This window comes from Chelon labrosus (genome assembly GCF_963514085.1).
Source record: "Chelon labrosus genome assembly, chromosome: 7".
Lineage (NCBI taxonomy): Eukaryota > Metazoa > Chordata > Actinopteri > Mugiliformes > Mugilidae > Chelon > Chelon labrosus.
This window is the reverse complement of record NC_140343.1, coordinates 19,431,558-19,445,077: the sequence shown is the minus strand read 5'-3', so window position 1 is coordinate 19,445,077 and position 13,520 is coordinate 19,431,558. Positions and strand designations below refer to the sequence as shown.

General features: G+C 44.5%; 1 protein-coding gene across 1 annotated transcript in view; it reads right to left on the bottom strand.

Annotated features, from left to right (window-relative positions):
* Positions 1 to 13,197, bottom strand: part of LOC311490601 (capping protein, Arp2/3 and myosin-I linker protein 3-like) — a gene marked incomplete at both ends in the record, with an annotated part of 30,582 nt that extends 17,385 nt beyond the window's left edge. The window contains 15 exons of the mRNA XM_084548181.1: positions 157 to 233; positions 345 to 422; positions 518 to 627; positions 1,806 to 1,892; positions 2,338 to 2,432; positions 4,500 to 4,588; positions 4,684 to 4,759; positions 4,836 to 4,909; positions 5,035 to 5,105; positions 5,382 to 5,476; positions 5,622 to 5,743; positions 6,948 to 7,007; positions 7,098 to 7,148; positions 9,841 to 9,935; positions 13,140 to 13,197. Of these exons, the coding sequence (XP_084404307.1) occupies positions 157 to 233; positions 345 to 422; positions 518 to 627; positions 1,806 to 1,892; positions 2,338 to 2,432; positions 4,500 to 4,588; positions 4,684 to 4,759; positions 4,836 to 4,909; positions 5,035 to 5,105; positions 5,382 to 5,476; positions 5,622 to 5,743; positions 6,948 to 7,007; positions 7,098 to 7,148; positions 9,841 to 9,935; positions 13,140 to 13,197 (1,238 nt within the window). The remainder of the gene's footprint in view (positions 1 to 156; positions 234 to 344; positions 423 to 517; positions 628 to 1,805; positions 1,893 to 2,337; positions 2,433 to 4,499; positions 4,589 to 4,683; positions 4,760 to 4,835; positions 4,910 to 5,034; positions 5,106 to 5,381; positions 5,477 to 5,621; positions 5,744 to 6,947; positions 7,008 to 7,097; positions 7,149 to 9,840; positions 9,936 to 13,139) is intronic.
* Between the last annotated feature and the right edge of the window lie 323 nt (positions 13,198 to 13,520).

Genomic DNA, 13,520 nt, shown 5'->3' with positions numbered 1-13,520 from the left:
AGCAAGAAACGAAGATAATAACTGACAAAGAAAGAGGGGAGAGAAGTGGAGGGGGGGCGGGTAATGCGAGAGGAAGGTGAAATAAGGATGGTATCTTCCCAGCTGTGGATTTGGAGCTGCCTTTACTGAATAGGTGATCTTAAAGATATGACTAACCTGTGAGAGAAGGAATTTTTGGAAAGATTGAGAAAGGAGAGATCAGCACAACACCCCCTCAGCAGAGCCCCAAACAGCTGCGTGAAACACAGGTAGGAAACAGTTAATCTGGGCTGAAGACCGCGCATGGAGACAAGTATTTCTGTTTAACATAAACATTTGATCATACCCAGCCATTATGTACTCACTGAGTCAACAGAGCAGTCTGTGCCTGACAGATCTAAGTGGACCAGGCAGTTGGGCTGAGACAAGAAGAGGTACAAGTTCTGAAAACAAAAAGAAGAGTCATTTTAGGCTGGGAAAGTGGCGTGAAAATGGAGCAGCGTGTGTTTTTGTTTCCAGATGGGTTGTGCTGTCTGACCGAGGCGTCCTCTCCCGAGAGGACCCCAGGGTTCTTGCTCAGGTCCAGGTGCAGGAGGGAGTTGGAGTACTCATCGCTGGAGCACAGAGCCTGAGAGAGAGACACCACACCTGAGAGAGAGAGAGAGAGAGAGGGAGAGAGAGAGAGAGACAAAGGGGTGAGGTGGGGCGGCGTAAGGGGAGTGCAGAGGGAAAAAAAGAGAAAAAGCGAGAGACGGGACAAAGGGAGTAAAATATTAAACAGAGAGAGAACACTCTCAAAACATTTTGTGTTGCTCCATTATTCATACATATCTCGAAGCAGTATCAGTGGATGTTATGGGGAAACAGTGAAGTTCAATGCAATATTTAAATTCTCCACTGGGTACACAGAAAGATGAGACGGCAGCAGGATGCAGGCTGCCCTCAGGGCAGCACAAGACATCATGAGTCAATGTGGAGTCCAAGCCAAGAGAAAACACGAGACTTAAGATCTTCATTGGAATATTGTCATGGGTTCTGGCAGTTTTAAATTCACAAACGTAGAGTATAATCTGTGTAACCCAAGCTGTGAAAGCTGAATCAGCTAAAGTCCTCCTGATACTTGTGAAGTAATATCTTGCAAATCCTGCACAACACACTGTCTTGACAAAATTTTACTTAATAAAGATATAGCCAGCCGGCCCGTGACAGGGCCAGTACAGGACCGTGATCAATCCCTGCTTTGTTCGTGGCTGGAATAATATCGACCCACAACGACATGAATACTGCCTCGACTGGTAACGCCTCCAAAGCGACGCGTGGTGCAATGCTTCATCTAGCCACAAGGAGGAGCAGTGATCATACTGCTGTAGTTTAAAAACATTAAATAGATTTTTCTTTGCTGTGAAAGTGGCAAAAGGCTGGTCACTCAACAGAGCAGGCATAAAAATGAAATGGCTGTAAATAATGACATAAAAGAATTAGGAAATAATGACGTGTGCGATGTTGTGCATGCAGGATCAATGCGCGGGTAACACAACGCGCTGACAAACTGACACTGGGTTTTTTTTTTTCTCCAGCTCATATTCAGTTGCCTGTAACCCTGCTCTGAGATGATCCTTTTCCAGCTGTTAACACTGTGCAAATGTGTTTTTGTCAAGGAAGCGGCACCCGTTGGCGACACCCTGCATTTAAATGAACGGCCGCGTGTTCGACGCAATCTAGAAATTCTCCAAGAGAAAGGGGTAGGCAGCTGCAAACTGGGTGGCAACCAGCATCAGCCTGTACCTATAGTTTGCAAAGTAACAAAGGAAATAGAAAATAGAAACCTTTGGAGGTGAGTGAAGTCTTGGAGAGGTTAAGGAGACGAAGTCCCTTGGTGAGGCGACAAACCTGCTGGATTAAGTTGGACACACCTGCAGAAAGCACAAAAGAGACAGAAGACCATAATCGTTTACCATGAACAAAATGTTCATTATAACACCCTTAAATACTTAAACGTAATGCCTATGATCTTTGAGAAGCTCAGGCTTCAGAGATAAATGCTGAGGAACCAGAGACCTGAGATTTGAAATGAGGGACAATTTTCTTTTACTGCTCATCAGGTTTTTCCTTTGGTAGAAAAACTAGAAATATATATTTAAAAGTATATATGGCAGAAATCTCCCCGTTACATTATTACAGTGTTTAATCTGTCATTCAGTCGACCCTATTCAGGTAAGATTAAGAGCTTTACTAATAGGAGTGAGTAAAAAATGCATCTTAGGATATTTTACCACATTACATCTTGATTTCTTTTTCCAGGTTAAGAGCCGTGACATTGAATTAGACAACCGAGCAGAAGCTGATGTGTTGTGATACCTTGGTTGTCCAGTGAGTTGTGGGCTAAGTTGAGTGAGTGGATGACAGAAGCGGGGTTCTCAGAAAGTGCAGCTGACATCTTCTGTGGGAAGTCTCTGTAAAATGAATCAGACAGACACATAGGGACTGCAACTAAATATTTTCACAACTATTCATCACCTATTTTTCCATTAATCGATTCATTTATTTAATTGAAATATTCTCAACTTAAGTTCTGCGAGGCCAAGGTGACGTCTTCAGGTATTTTCATCTGTCTGACTTACAGTGTGAAGATGTTGTCAACGTCACCAGTAATGGGACTAAGCCTTCCCTTCACAGACAAGCATTTAAATCAGGACTAATGATTTACCATTACCACTTCGATTAAGCTGGGAAATTCACAAATTAATATATGACTGTTCCAGATCTGGAGATCTGAAGCCGAGGATCAGAGCTAGACCAATACGATCTCAGTGTGGGTCAAGCCCCAAAACAAATAGATGGTGTAATAAGTTTTGTAAAGAAAGTTTTGTAAAATTAAACTCTCATTCTGTTTCTCAAAAGCTCATGACTGTGTTTTCAAATCTCTGAAAAGTGGATGCTGTAAAGTCAGCTCTGCTAGACCAGTGGAATATGAATACGCAAGTATACATCTTTCAAAGTTTAATAATAAAGTTTCACTCTTTCAAAATTCAAGTTTCAGAATTTTTTTTCTAAAAATATACAGTATGTGCAGTAGGGGTTGTACTGACTACTCGACTGATCGGCTTTACTGCTGCTGTGCCACGACGCTTTAAGTAGGAAGTTGATTAGTCGCAGATCACGTAACAACACAGACGCGCCAGAGAAGACAGGTGAGGAGCTCAGTCAGTCACTGCAGCAAACTATCAAGTGTGTGGAAAATACCTCACTAAAGATGAAGCCCATTCTACCGTGAAATACAGAATATGTAAGTCAGTCTGAAATACAACAAAGTACTACTGCAATGCACACTCAACTGAAAATGAATCTGCTAACGCTAACAGAGGTATGGTCCTAATACTCTCAACAGCAGTCAATTAACAACTTCACCAAACTCCCTGCGGTAACAGAGAGAAGGAGGCTGCAAATCTACAATACGATGGTGAATAGACCTTTAGCTGCTATACATGGAAAAGGATGTTTTTATTATCCCAGCTACACTATCCTATCTTACAACACGCTGTGAAGTACCATTAAACGCTACTGACGGTGCTGATTTACATAGGCTATAGGCAGCGCACAGTATTGATAAGATCATGTGTTTATGTTCAGTTCTGTTGTGTTCTGTTAGTTGACAATGTTCCTGTGGTTGTAGAGCGTGTTTCTTTTTTTTCTGACGCTGCGAGAGCCGCATATTAGAAGTGTCAGACTGACAGTGTTTAGGTGTTTATGGCGTTATAGCTTTCTTCGTCTTTTGTGTGAGACGCTACAATATGTATTCAGGTCAAGGATATAGATTTCATTGTTGCAACGCGTGACTTTCCACTGTGTTTTTATGTGTGACGTCATCGACTAGTCTTTTACCACATATTAGTCGACTTTAAAAAATTGGAAGTCGTTCAACCCCTAATGTGCAGCAGTTTTTGATCACCATATCCGAGATTGCAAACTTGGAAATTAGGCGAATACAATGTGACAACAGTGACAAATTTGAAAGTGAAAACGTGTTGGAGAAGAAAAAAAAAAAGAGTGCTGCAGTTGTGAAGAAGGAAAACTACAATACAAAATAATAAATACATTTTCAGACTTGAAAAGCCTTTTTAATTATACTTCAAGCTTTCAAGCACAGAACTTCAAAGTTTCAAAACCTTTTGTTTGCGGTTTCCAATTATACCGTGATAATAATTCCATACACACGCAGCTCCCTTAATGCAACAGCAGTGCTGCTGGTTTCACTTTCTCTAGCAGAATATATGTGGCCTCCCTCCAGAATTCCAAACAACCTTGCCCACCTCCAGCCTATCACAACCTTTTGTCCAAAAATATGGATTCCTTCAATATAGGAGCATCGTTTGGCCACTTTCATAAACACAAACAAATGGAAATCATCTACATAGACATGTAGTGGTGGGTTAATGCCATCAAAGCTCTACATCCTAAGTTTGTGGTCAGTACAAGGCAACACTGATTATATAATGATGTGTGAAACGTTTAAGACTTACGATTTTAACCCAGCGTTCTCCAGAGTGATCTCCTCGAGGCTTGAGGATTTGCTGACCGTGTGCAGGACCTGCTCCGTGACCTCTGACCCCTAATGTGAAAAGAACACGTTATTTGTTTTGCAGCTTAAAGCCTCATTCAGTGACTCATCAGAGCGACGTGTGTAGCAGAGAAGTTTGTACTTACAATGCGCAGGTCTTTGCAGTAAAGTTTAGTGAACCAGGTGTTGTACGCCATCGATGCCACAATCACCGCCAAATCCCTGGACGAGACAACAATGAGGAAAGGAGGCAGAGTATTGCGGAAACAATAGTGCTCGCCCATCCTTCGCCCCTCACCTGCTCTCCAGGTGGCTGAAGTCCAGCAGGTTAAACTCTCGGTTGTCCTGGGAGTGATAGATGGTGTCCACGTCCTAGGATCAACATTACCCATGAGCCTGTTTTTCTGCAGTACGTGACCCCCTAATTTTGTGCACTGCGTTGTACGTAACACTCAAAAGCACTCACAGCGACACAGGCACAGTCCCACAGCTCTTACCCACTGCACTTCCTCCTTGCAGCTGATGCCATTATAGTCACACAGAGCGGCGTAGGTCTCTGAAAACCCCCCTGGGAGAAGAAAAAAAAATATGAATCTGAGATAATATGAACAGCTGCTCCTTTCAGCAATAACAGGAGAGAAAGGGGAAAAAAAATGCACCCAGAAACATTTGTTCAAATGATCAGTCTTTTATTTCTGTGACAGCACCAAAAGGAACATCTGGAGGACCATTTGTGAAGTATCTGTGCAAGCATCCTCCAGAGCCTGTATTTCTGTGTGTGTGTGTGACGGCACGTATACGCATGTGTGCAAATTCTCACGTCTGATGATAACGTCTCTCTTACCACAGGCCCTTTGGGTTTCCACTGAAGTCTCTGAGCTGGGTGAATACTTCCTGCTGCCCTCAGAAAGGTCACTGTCTGAATGACAGATGGAAGGGCTGCAAACATGAAAGAAACACGGACACTTCATCTTTTGATAATTGCCAAAATAAAGGTCATTCTGCTTTAAACCTCCTGATTATCCACCACTGCGCAAAAATTTAAATCTATTCAGATGTTATCCTGCGAGGCGGAGACACTTACGCAAAAATGGAGTTGTTGAATATTCGAGACAGAGCGAAATTAATATGGCTGACCACATGATTGAGGTGTTCCCGCGACTCAAACCTCAGGGAGTAACTGGACTTGTCAGTGTCGATAATGACCTGCACAGAAAATGGAACCGTAAGAGACTGCAGGGAAATGATTGTGGCATCAAGACAGAGGGATCTTATATTTCAAATGTCATTCATTATCTGTTGATATATACAGCATGCAGGGCTGACTGCTTCACAGGAAGAGGAGTTAAAGTTGTTGACAGTTACACTGATATATAATGTCGATCTACATCAGCTTGACAATTATATGTATATTTGGTGGTGGCTGTGGCTCAGTGGGCAGGTAGAGCGGGTTGTCAACGAACCGGAGGGTTAGCGGTTCAACCCCCGGAATGTGCCACATGCTGAAATGTCCTTGAGCAAGACACTGAACCCACAATCGCTCCCAGTGCGTGGCACTAGTGTGTGAATGTGAGCGTATGGGTATATGTGTCTATATGTGCGCTTTGAGTACCAATAGGTAGAGAAGCGCTATATAAAAACAAGGCCATTTAATAAATGGTAGTTCTGTTTATAATGCTGAATAGAGCTTAACTAGTTCATTCTGAAGGGAAAACATAGGCTGCTGCATAAGCTTATGGCCACGGGCACCTCGGCACAATCCTTAGTCTGGAAAATCCATGACTTGAGCCTTTAATAACCAGTGAGGTGACGCAGGGTCTTCCTTGTTTTCCAAAACGTACCCACAAACCAGAGCATTTTAAATACATGAGTTTTACAAGCACTGTGGTGCTTACTGCATTGCAAACCAACTGTTGCATTCCCTGGGCGTAGCACCACCTCCTGAGCGAAGCCAAAATCTAGATCTAAGAACTCGCCCTCAAAGCAGGGGGTAGAAGAATTGTGGGAAAAAAGCAAGACTGATGGAAATGGCTACACTTTCAGCTACGGTTTATTCAGTTCCTGCAGTGGAAAAAGATGTTTTATCTATCTTCCGAGCAAAGGCTGAGGACAGGCAATGATTGCTATGCCAAAAAAAATCAAAAAAACATAGCCTTCTGCTTACCTGACACTTACTTTTAATATGTTTCTATAGTTCCCAAAGCAGATAAAGCACTTTATCACATCAACAATAGAAAAAATAATAAGAGACTGCCGACCATCGTTGTGGTTATGAGAAATGCTTCTGTGAAATTCTTTTGTGCTGCCTTGAAGGCCGGAGTGATGTAACCGCTCCACTACACAACGGTTCAGACAACTTAGCTGTAACAGCGACGTGCCCACTGAGTAGACCATTAATGTGAAAACTCACCTGGTGGTCAGGGTGAGAATTCAGCGCTCGAATCTCCAAGAAGTTGAACGTGGTTTCTACCTGTTGTCAAAGATACGGTCGACAAAGTTGAGACTTCATGAACATAAAGCCTCAATCTGATTAGTAATTTGAGAAGGCGGTAAGAAGTACCTTAGTGGGGATCTTGGGTGCCAGGAAATAAAGACGCCATGTTGTGAGGACCTGAAAAAGGAAATAACGCAAATTGAGTCAAGATTGTGGAAAAGTTCACTGCACAGTCACAGTCCCCATGGTGAAGAAAATAGTCCCAGGAATTTCCATGGTAATGATGAGGTGGAATATTCATGTATTGATCCAGCTAAAAGCCCCATATATCACAGGCACATTGTATTACATTAATAGATTAACGTCCTGTGATACGGGCTGAGAAATGACGACATGTTGCAACATTTAAATCACAATCTCACAAATACGATTTGTAATTTCATTAGCATTACATTACTTCTGCTGTGGGCAAACATGAAAGTGGCTCATATATTTAATTTGAGACACACAATGTGCCTTTGGGCTCAGTGAGCAATCTCTTTTGGTCATTTAGCATCTCCCCATGTCTTACATGAGACCTCAAGTGAAACCCACACAGACTAAGAGATATCTGTCTCCTCGCAGTATCTGTTCTAAACACAGGAATCCTGTTCATGGTGGGCCAGGATGCCAAATTACCACTTCTGCTTAACTGTATCTGCAAATTTGGCATCTGCTGTTTGAGACGCTTATTTTTTTCCTTTACTTCAATGCAAAGTTAATGGGAGCTTGAATGCGAAAGCGAACCCAGAGCTTATTTGTGCATCTCCACACGAGCGAGCGCGCGTAGCATTTCTGTGCCTGAACCCACTTATTTTTGGCATGGAAACATCTGTGTCATGCAGCTATTGGGTGAACCTGATTCTGCCCCTGCACCTTCTTCTTCTTCTTCGCGCCAATTTATATTCTTTGCCAACACGCCCTTAAAAAAGTCAGCGTCTCTGTCTCTGTCTCTCTCATTCAAAGCAAACAAAGAGTAGTGACTCTTTGGCATTTAGCTGCTCTCCACCAGCCCTTGAGTACTGCCCTCTGCTCTTTTTCTTCTCCTCTTCTGCTCCGTCGCTCCCAATCATTTACTCCATTCTCTCTGATGGCCCCGCTAAAACACTCCCCGAGGACACAGCACACCCACCCTGCCTGGTGTGTGTCTCTCCCTAACGAAAAGCAGTGATTAAATTACAGCGCTCCCACTCCATCGTCAATTTTTCTTTTTTCAAGGAAGCGGAGCTTGACACAGGCCTGTCTGAAGCACACATCGACAGCCTCTTACACCCACGCAGCAAGTGAGGTGTCTAAAATGTAGTCATTCAAAATTCAAACATGTGCATGTGAAATGGAGAGGAGGGGAGTGAGGGAGGAGAATCTGCGCTTCACTTCAAAGAGTGTCTGAAGGAGTTGATTAGAAAGACCAGATTGTATCACATTACGGTGATGAGTCTGGGTTACGGATGGTAGTTAAGAGAGGTCTGAGTAAACAGGAGTAAATCATGCTGATGCAGCAGGAGAGAGAGAGAGAGAGAGAGAGAGAGAGAGAGAGAGAGAGAGAGAGAGAGAGAGAGAGAGAGAGAGCGCAACCTTATTCCACATCAAAGAGAGTCTCCACATGATGCTTATTGTGGTGTGTAATTATGCAGACAGATATTGTAACCTTGTTTTGTTTGACAGTTTGGGGCGAGGCCTCTGTAAAAATCGCCAGGACAAATTCACGTGACCTGTAGCGACGGAGAAGCGCCACAGACCACAAACAAGCTTCACCGCATCCAGCTCCTCGCTTCCGGCCGCGGTCTTCCAATGAAATATGAACACAAGACCATCACATATTTAGGCACCTCTTTCCCCTGCCAAGCGCGAACCCACAACGTTTGATCAAGCTCCAATCTATTTTCCGCACATGCACCCAGCAGGAGACAGACCTCTTGCTTACCAGCTCGGCTTTTAAAGGGGAACCAGTAAATAACACATGGCTTGCGAAGAGATTATTGGAATGATGGTTCTGGCAGATAGACATATCAAAGTGTCTAAATATCAAACGCTGCACATGCTGAATCTCTCTTAACTGCCCATCTTTGCCACACGATGAATCATTAAAGCACTCATTGAGCTCTGCACTGCCAAGCTCATTCAGTTATTGGGGAATAGCAGGCGAGGCAACACAGACTCTCTGCTCTTTCAGACTGTGTAAAACTACTACTGCAGCTGATCTGGGAATTGGGTTATATTGTACTTATACAGACATGTGGTTTAAAGGAACAGTCAATCAATTAAACCTGCTCTCTGGTGTACGTATATGTCACCCCCGTGGATGAGCTGTGTGCTTGCGTGCACATGCACTGCATTTTGCAAACACTGGCATTAATCCAGGGTCCGGTCTAAGTTCTGGTTCACAGTGTAAGAGCTAATTGCCCCAGATTTTATACAGATAGCTGGCTGAGCACCGCGCAGTCAAACAGAGATTTCATTTCTCTGTCCCATATTCTCTGATGAAAGCACCCCGGAATCAAAGGATATGAGCTGCTCAGCCCCCACACTGCCTCCACTGAGGGGCCCGCAGACACAGAGGGATCCAGAGCTGCTCCCACAGATGCCGTCTGTCTAACATCCACACTACCGGGCCGCCGACAGCATTCACAGAAGAGAGGCGGCAGTCGTAATGCAGTCAGGAAGCAGCCGCAGAAGAGAGCTGTTAAATCGCGACGATCTTGTGTCAAAGATACTGTACACACATGACGCATGCATCAGGCTGCCGACGTAGCAGGATTGTGGTGCTCGTCAGCAGCCCGGTGTTCAAGCAGAGCGAGCGCTCGTTGAAGAGAAAGGAGCAGCAACTTACCAGGATTCTGTCCTCTGTTTTGCCGTTTTTGCTGTCAAGCTTAATGCCACGAATAAACTTTACAGATGGCTTATCAATAATCTTCCTGATGCTTTCTGTGGACAAAAAACATAACATTTTTAATGTCTTTTAAAGGACCAAACATGCATTTTTGCATTTTTTTTAAACTGGGAACCAGAGAAGTAATTCATCGCAGTTAAAGTTAAGTGTGAATTTGTTGTGGCTACACTGTTATCTGGTATTAAAACAAGTGTACAGTATGTCTGCATTGCACAATATTATGACTCAGACGGACATAAAATAAGCTGGTCGCTGCGCAGGATTATTTGAAGGACCACATGGTTTTTATATATCTGGAATAGCCTGAAACGATGCATTTCAATTGAAAGCACTACAGAATACTTTAGCAGTAACCGTGCAACAACATGAAAATATACAGAATGAGTCCGGTCATTTAAATGATTACTGCTTCTTTGGGTGGACACAGCTGCATCCACATCTTCATCTAATAACTGACGGATCATCCTTGCCATTTAAACTGCGCTGCAGTGGCATTCAGATGATCAAATAATCCATTGAAGTAAATGTTTATAAATAAGTTACAATCCTCTTAAAACTGCAAACTTACATAACCTGCTTGTGCCGATGAAGCAAAACGTCTGCTAGGGTTTTAGGTTGTGCTCCAAAACACAAAGGCACTCAGAGGGAAAGTGATGGATTCACCACAATGTTATCACAGAGCTACTGTATCATCAAAACAGTTCAGAACATGGGCCAGTGTCATTTTCTTCCTCACAGGAGCAACATGACACATCCGGGCATCAGCATCTGTGATTCACTAAGAACTGCTCCTGTCAAACATCACCCTTGCCGGTGCCATGACCCCTGACTTGTGTGCAGCGCATGACCTGCCCGCCGCACTGGAGGAAGCATGGGAACACGCTATCAGAGAACCATACAGTCACTGAGAGGAATTACATGATTCCAGCGTCTCATTCACCGCGGCTGCACAGCATCCCGGCTGACGAGTTTATGGGGAAATCGATACTAAAGCTGGGATGGTGGGATTTGGCAGTGGCATTGATACAGACACAAAGGAACGGAAGCATGCATTTCTCTTTATGCAGGCGTGTTTCCATGTTTCGAGCGCATGAGTCCTTGTGAAGCAATGTTTCACCGGAGTTCTGTATTTCTACTCTGCCACATTTTAAGCATATGGGATTTTTCACTCTACTGAATTTATCTGTCATGTCATATTGACTGTTTTAGGTTAAGCTACATATTTGCATATCAATATACACAGATCAAGCTTCACATTAAAATCACTGACATGAAAAGTAAATTCAGTGTTCTGCTGGGAACCTTTTGGACCTGGCATTCATCTGGATGTTACTTAGACATGTAGCACCCACCTAGACCAGACCAGGCACCCCCACCCCATAGCAATGACACTCCTTGATGACAACAGCCATCCCCAGCAGGATGCAGCCTGACACAGGCACACACACAAAAACAGTTTAGAAACAACTAAAAAAACATGAAAAACAGCACAAGGTGTTGACCTGGCCTCCAAATTCACTAGATCCCAAACTGATCAAGTATCTGTGGGATGATCCACAGAGGCCCCTCCCCTCAACCCATAGGACCCAAAGGCCCCCACTGACAACATTCTGTTGCCAGACACCACAGGACACCCTCAGAAAACCCATGTTCATTCTCTGATGAGTCACAACTGTTTTGGAGGCACAAGGGAGACCTACACAATATTAGGAAGGTGGTCATAATGCTGTGCCTGATCGGTGGTTCGGTCCATTATCTATCATTTTTGGGCAAGAGGCGAGGTAAACCCTGGACAGGTCATCAGTATATCACAGGGCAAATACAAAAAGATAAACAACCATTCACATTCGCAGCTAATTTGTAATCGCCAGTTAATCTTACATGAGGGAGTAAGCCGTAGCCCTAGATGGCACAGGGAGAACACGCAACACCACTGAACTGTCCTATAGTATTTGCAGATAGAGAAAAGTACGCCCTTGTTAATTTCCTACAACAACACGAGGATGTTCATATGTGGATGCATAATAAATAAAAATCCCAATATAGCATTTAATGACTCATTCTTGTTCTCGTTCTTGTTAAGCAGTACTTCATTGGACACTTGCATTTTAAACTTTTGCTTATTTTATTATTTTTTTTTTAAAGCAGGACTGCTACATCATTGGAAACCACATTTGTGAGAGAAAGGAAAGGACCGAACTAAACTAACTAACAACAACCTACGAGTCCATCCACAGAAGAGATGGGAATTGAAATCTCTTTCAGGTGACCTTGTGCAGGTCCGCAGGCCACCAGGTGCTCCTCCTGTCAGTCAGCAGTGGCGGGGCGGGAGGAGGTGCGGCCGCCCGGCAGGTGACTGAATGAAGAGGCAGGGGTTCCACTGGATTAATCATCACAGTGCGCCTAATAGAGCCATTAGGAGTAATTAACGCAGCAGCACAGTCCCTGCTACCCTGAGCGTGTGTGCAGTCGGCGCGCGTGTCCGTGCCTTGCGCTCGTGCACGGGACTGAATCAGAGGATGTGACTTTGACATGTGTAAGCTGTTGCTGTTTGAGTAAACCAAAAAAAAAAAAAAGAAAAAGGCATAAATATTTGTGCATTCTGTCGCGCTGCTGGGTTTGTCTAGCTCATGCGTTTTTGTTGGCAAGATACGGCGAACATCTGCCTTTACCAGTACCCCTCTCTTCACTTTCACGCGCACGCGCGCACGCACGAGCAGTCCCTGTAACGCTCCGGTTGGTTAGGCTGCAGAAAAACAGATAAAAAAAATACTCGAGGGTGCACGGTTCGATGGGAAGAATCTCACTATGAAAGGGGCGTGTTAGTTTTTTTTTGTTTCGAAACAAACCGCTATCAGACCCACGAGTACACACCATTATTTCCACAACGCCCCTTTTCCTCTCTGGCCTAAGGCTGGTGTTTTTTATTACCTGATCCTCTCCAAAGGAACACACTTCAAGCAAGGTATATTTCCCTGAGCCGTAAATAATTAATCTGCATCTCAACTAATTGGCATGCACTGAGAAGAGAAAGAGAAAAAGAAAGAAGGGCGCCCCGGAAAGCTCCAGGACCAAACATAAAGGTGTAGCTCATGATGACAGTCGTCCAATGCGTCTGTTCGGTCGCAGCCTCCAACAACCGTGCGGAGGGGAAACATCCCGAGCCCGACTGCACACGCGCCCGGTGCGACCGCGACGAGGCGGGGCGGCAAAATAAGCAAACGGCAGCCTTTACCCACCTGTCATATCCTTGCTCACACTCACGAAACCAGAGGCAGCGATCTCCTTAGAAGCCATGTCTGCTCCTCTGTAGGCTACTATCGCCACCCCTCCTCCTCTTCCTTTCCTCTCCTCCTCCACCTCCTCCCCGCTGGCTCTCTCCCTCTCCCTCTCCCCCTCTCTCTCTCTCTCTCTCTCAGAAACGGACAGGAAGGCTGCTCTCTCTTCCAGGCATTCCAACAGAGCATCCGACTGCCCGACGCGCTTCCTGGAAGAAACCCTGTGGATGGTGAGGGGCTGGATGCTGGAGCGACGCGAGGCGGAGGGAGGGATGCTGAGGATGAGGAGGCGGGGATCACTGAAGGATGATGAGGCGGCTGTAGTTACCTGTAAGAGCACAG